This window comes from Peromyscus californicus, unplaced genomic scaffold (assembly GCF_007827085.1).
Source record: "Peromyscus californicus insignis strain IS unplaced genomic scaffold, ASM782708v3 Scaffold_5__1_contigs__length_169319896, whole genome shotgun sequence".
NCBI classification, from domain to species: Eukaryota; Metazoa; Chordata; class Mammalia; order Rodentia; family Cricetidae; genus Peromyscus; species Peromyscus californicus.
The window spans coordinates 49770922-49776971 of record NW_026294573.1 but is presented as its reverse complement, the minus strand read 5'-3'; the positions used below and the strand labels follow the sequence as shown (position 1 = coordinate 49776971).

General features: G+C 48.1%; 1 protein-coding gene across 1 annotated transcript; it reads left to right on the top strand.

Annotated features, from left to right (window-relative positions):
* Positions 1-3344: 3344 nt before the first annotated feature.
* Positions 3345-5790, top strand: LOC128096983 (PRAME family member 12-like). The gene is made up of 3 exons (XM_052717198.1): positions 3345-3631; positions 4079-4672; positions 5268-5790. Exons 1-3 carry the CDS (start codon positions 3345-3347, stop codon positions 5788-5790), a joined length of 1404 nt encoding a protein of 467 aa, XP_052573158.1.
* The last annotated feature ends 260 nt before the right edge of the window (positions 5791-6050 follow it).

The window sequence follows — 6050 nt, the reverse complement described above, 5'->3', positions numbered from 1 at the left end:
AAGAAAAATCAAACAAATAAACAAACAAACAAAACAGAAAGAAAGGAAGGAAGAAAGAAGAAAAAAAGGAAAGGAAAGAAAAGACGAGAACACTGTGGCTTAGACCCTGTGCTCTTTGTTGTCATGAATTTTCTTTCAGCTATATTTTGTGGGCCCCCGCATGCCCCCTAGCCTGAATATACTGGATTAAAATTCCAGGCCCTGCTACCAGAACCTTCTTTCTAACCGAACAGATACCCCTTGCTCACAGTGGTTTGATTTTCCTTTGCACATAATCGACTAAACTACAACCATACAAGCAGGAGTAACAGAAGCCCAGGCCAGGAAGAAGGGAAGGGAATGTCAGTTGACTCCATTTTATTTAAATACAGAAAGTTCTAGGGCTTCAGCTGCATTGAGGAAACAGCTCAGCCTCTGTCTTTTCATCCCTAAGTCACAGGACACACATGACTTTGAACATGAAAAGCAGCTAAACAGGTCAGTGACTGTGGAAGGCAGTACACAGTAGTCTTCCAGGTTCCAGGGTCTGAGTGTTCCTGGGAAACCCTCACCAACAAGTCCTTCATGGAACATCATTTACAAGATTATAATAGTCTTTCTATCTCCAAATTGTCACTTAGAAATGCAGAATTGTCTTTCTGACTCTAAAAGACACCTGTCCCTTAAATCTCTTGTTCACCATGTCAATCAAAGTCCCTGAGATATGAACCCGATGCACACTACATTGCTTCCAATACATTGGACACTGTGAGAAGCAAAGTGTTCTGGGTCCCCTTGATGAGATCTCTGCCTCTAGGTTGCCCCAGCCTGCACAGCCTTGGGATCGCTCTGACTGGGGTGATAGCGAATGAAGAAAGCAGACACAGGTAGAGAAAACTGGAATTAGTGTGCTGTGGGCTTTGAGGGAGACATAGCAGCTACCAAGAAATTCAGCACCTTTATGAATGACGTGCATCTGGCAGGGGAGTCAATTCTGGAGGGGGTTTCTTTGTGGGGAACAGTGTCAAACTTCAGCAATCTAGGGGAAGGAAATATCACTTGATACATTCTGCACACAGTCAGCTATCCTCCTGCATACTCTTTCCATCTCTTTTTTTTTAATTTTTTTTTATTTTTACTTTTCAAGACAGGGTTTCTCTGTGTAGCCTGGCTGTCTTGTAACTCACTTTATAGACCAGGCTGTCCTCTCAGAGATCTGCCTGCCTCTGTCTCCCAAGTGCTGGGATTAAAGGTGTTGCCACCACTGCCCCCCCCCCCCCCCCCCCCCCCCCCCCCCCCCCCCCCCCCCCCCCCCGCCCCTTTGGAGACAGCGTTTCTCTATATAGCTCTGACTATCCTGGAACTCCCTCAATAGACCAGGCTGACCTTGAACTCAGAGCTCCTCCTGCCTCTGCCTCCTGAGAGCTGGGATTAAAGGTATGTGCCATCACCTAGCTCCAGTCAGTTAGTATCTGTGACAGCAGAGGCTTGCTACAGATTCCATCTCAGATTGTGAATCCAGACAGACTCATGATTTTGACAGGGACGCAGGCCTCTTGATTATGGTGTTTTTAGGTTTGTGTGGTTGGTCTGTTAGAAACAGATTAACTTAGAGCTGACTCATAATCAGAACTACATAGAACAAACAGAGTGTAGTAGCTCCCTTCCATAATCTTATTTCACAGGCAGATTCTGAGGTAGAGGGATTACAGAGAGTTCGAAGTCTGCTAAGGCTACAGAGTAAATTTCAGGTAGGCATAAACTATAGTGAGACCCTCTCTGAAAAGAAACCCCAAATTCATCAAAAAACAAATTTTAGAACTCAGAGTTTGTAGAGAGGTACCACAGAGGATCCCCTGGCCTTGACAATAGCCTGGGATCTTTCTCTTTCCTACATTGAGACATGATTCAATCAATCTACATAATGCAAAATTCTAAATAGGATCAACAGGATAGAGACGGAATCCACCAATCAGACTGCAGCTTGTGGTTGGGAGGTGGGACTACAAAGAGGAGGTGAGAGTGGAAAGTCCTATAAAAGGGTCAGAGGAGCCAGAGAAGAAAGTCAGAGTCCTGGAGCCTGAGTCACTCCCTGGACTTGCTGGGAACAGGAGAGCCACCACAGCCAGCCTCTGGTAAGTAACCCACCTCCTTCAAGACACCTCATGCCCCAGCCTAGTCAGTGCCCATGGGTGACATTAGGTCTAAGATAGGACAGGGGGTTCTCATTTCAGGCTCTTGAGAGGAGCAGGTTCAGGACATTGGCGTAGACATCTCACTGGTTTGGGGAGGTCTTCATCTGGATATGTAATGTTGTCAGTTAGCCAATGTGTTGTTTGTATGTGTTTCTGTTCCCGACCTGCCCTGTTGTCAGGCTGGCCTTCCACTGGCCAACTCTACTGGAGTAACCAACATGGACCACCATGGCAGATTCAGATCAAGGTTTATTTGTATTTAGTTTTTGAGACAGTGTTTCACTTTGCAGCTAAGGTATCCTTAAACTTCTTCTAATTCTTCTGCTTCAGTTTCCCAAATGGCTAAAACTTTTGGTGTTATCTCCTGAGATATCTTTGATAACCTTTTTGTTTACATCTATTTGAATTGTTTTTTCTTTCTTTGAGACAGGGTTTCTCGGTGTAACAGTTCTGGCTCTCCTGGAAGTTTTAGACAAGGCTGGGCTCCAACTCACTGAGATCTGTCTGCCTCTGCCTCCCAAGTGCTGAGATTAAAGGCATGCCCAGCATCAATTTTGTTTTTGTTTTTGTTTTTGAAGACAGGGTTTCTCTATGTAGCACCTGATATCCTGGACCTCACTCTGTAGTCCAGGCTGGCCGCAAACTCACAGATATCCGCCTGGCTCTACCTCCCGAGTGCTGGGATTAAAGGCGTGCACCACCATCGCCCAGCCAATTTTTTTCTAAGTCACATTCTCCTATAGTGCAGGAGAATCCGGAACTCAACAAATAGTTTGTGTGGCCCACCCTTTCCCAGATGTTCTGCATGAGGTTACATAGCTTTATCACTTCTGGAATTTTATCCTCTTTGCACACTACCTGCAGCTGGGGCTGTGCAAGCAGACAGTTCACTTCCTCAGACTCTAAATGCTGCATATGGCTCAGCTTACAGGTTCCAGGGTAACCCTTCCGAGTGGGAATGGGAGCGAGGGGTGCGGTGGCTGTGGGGAATGTGTGATTACGTGGGTAATTCTGAGTTTTGATAGCAGCAAATAGTGAGTGGCATAAGGTACTGAGGTCTTGTCATAGGTGTGACTGTGTCCTTGAGTGATTCCTTCCTAAGCCTTAGCCTGAAAATATGTTCTTTCCTGGAGATCTCTTCAAGATTCTGGACCCTGAGGATCTACAAAGATGAGTGACCTGGCCCAGGACACATCCTTGCAACAGGCAGTGCAGTGGCTGCTGAAGGATGAGGCCTTGGCCATCTCTGCCCTGGAGTACCTGCCCACGGAGTTCTTCCTGCCACTGTTCAAGGAGGCCTTCACTGGCAGACAGACCAACCTTGTGAGGGCAATGGTGGCAGCCTGGCCCTTTCACCGCCTCTCCATGGGGGCCCTGCCGACCATCTCACACATGGAGACTTTGAAGGCTGTGCTGGATGCCCTGGACTTTCTGATGACCCAGAAGGTGCGCCCCAGGTACACAAGACCCTTCTAATGGTCCTGGAGGTTCAGTCAGGGGACAACTAGAGTGTGGTCACATGTGGATCTGAGGCTTCTCACTGCACCAGTGTGGAGGAATGAGGAGGCCTCAGCTCTTGCAGAGGGTACAAAAAAGGCTGTCAGGTGTGGAGGGCAGCTTAGTTCTGATACAGCCACAGAGGAGTGGGCCAGGGCCTGGGCCTCAAGACAAAATGGGATCAGTCAGGACTCAAGGGGAACACGGTAGAGGGCAATAAAGCAGAGCTAAAGATGTCAGTGAGGCCAAGAGCCCTTCCTGGGACTTGAGGCCATGGGCTGGATGCCCAGTGCCGGAAACACAGCGACCTATCAGACAGCAGAGTAGGGAAAGTGAGAGTTGAGATGTCAAGAACAGCGGACTATGTGGGGTCTGATCCGAGCTCTGATTTCTGCCTGTTTTCCCAGGAGGTGGAAACTCCAAGAGCTTGACTTGCAGAAAGTGCACCAGGACTTCTGGGATGAAAAGACTGGAGGCATAGATGTCAGCTACACCCCCTGGGTCCTGAGTCAGAAGGAAACTGCAGAGGAGCAGGAGCCAGAGTGTGGGGTGAAGCAGCCCTTGAGGGTGGTGGCTGATTTTGACCTCTGTGGGGAGCATCTCAAGGAAACTGACAAATACTTGTTGAAGTGGGCCAAGCAGAGAAAAGGCTCAGTGCAACTGTGCTGTAGGGAGCTGAAGATCAGAGCATCACACGTCTACACTGTCATAGGGATCCTGAACACTTTAGACAGAGACCGTGTCCAGGAGTTGGAACTGATTTCCTGGTGGCCACAGGGATGCCAGGCCTGGTTTGCACATTGCCTGGGACAGCTGGGAAATCTTTGCAAACTCCCTCTCCTGGGAACCCACCAGACTGCTTTAAGTGGTAACTGTGCCCTCCCAGACATGAAGAAGTGTGTCATCGAGTCTGTTCCTCAGTTCCCCAACCTGGACTGTCTCCAGCATCTCTATATGAATGGCATTTACTTTCTGAAAGACAACCTGGAAACTGTGCTAAGGTAAGATGGGAAGCTGTCTTGCAGACTAGAGCAAAACCTTTCTCTGTGCTCTGCAGATTATAGAGGGCCATTAATATCTCCCAGGCACACTGGATCCAACAGGGCTGGAGACTCTGGGAGGGAGTGGCAGCCTGCCTCTGTCTCAGTGTGGTGCCTTGGTAGAGGCTGAGTAGCTGTGGAAATTCTCCCACTAGAGTGGAGTGTGAGGCTGGGGTGATGCAGCATGAAGAGGGATCGACTCTGCTGCTGATGCAGGCATCCAGATGCTCTGCAGAGACATCCCATGTGTGTAACTAGGTCTTGACTGGTTTGTGTGTGCTCTGTAGCGCTCAGAGGGCCAGTACTGGAGTTTTCTGCTTTAGTAAAGGACTGTCAATGCGCATGTACTGAACCAGTCCCACCATGGTGTCTACTCATCTTGGTGTTCAGCAAGCACTGTGACTCGAGTGAGAAGACATTGACAGCATCCTGATGAGGGTGTCTGTCATGTGTCACACTGAACATGAACAATACTAACCTGTCCATCTCCGTGTCAACCCCATCACTAACACTCTCCAACTCCATTTGCCAGAACTCATCTCTTATCTCTACCTAGGTGCCTGAAGACCCCCTTGGAGACCCTGTCCATCACTCAGTCTCAGCTCTCACAGGCAGACTTGAATCATCTACCCCTGAGTCTGAACCTACATCAGCTTACACACCTGAACCTCAGCAGTGTGATATTGTCCTGTTTAAGTACTGGGCCCCTCCGTCTTCTTCTGGAGAGAGTTGCAGCCACTCTGAAGACCCTGGAATTGGAAGGCTATAGGATGAAGGTCTCTCAGCTCAGTGCCATCCTGCCTGTCTTAAGCCAGTGCACCCAGCTCACTAAGATCAACTTTCTTAATAATGACATATCCATGGCTGTCCTTCAGGACCTTTTCCACCACACGGCAAATCTGAGCGAGCTGCTCCTGGAGATGTACCCTGCCCCTTTGGAGAGCTATGATGACACGGGTCGTGTTCTCAAGGATAGATTTGCCCAGCATTGTTCTGAGCTCATGGACATTCTCAGGGCCATAAGGCAGGCCAAGTCTGTCTACTTTGCTGCTGGTGCCTGTTTTGTGTATTATAACTAGAGACCAGATTTATCTATGTGGGCAGATGGAGCAGGATTGCTTCTGGGCACTGGGAGGTGAAGTCCAAAGGATGAGTGTCTCATCAAACAGACACAGAACGTTATGGGAGAGAGGGGATTAGGAATATGATGTACCAGTTCATTTATTTGTAAGGGGAAAGTTGACATGGAGAACAATGTGACCATGGGGACAAGTGACTTAAGAGTTAAATAAAATTTGGTTTTTCTAAAAAAAAAAAAAGCTTCTAGTAGTACATATTA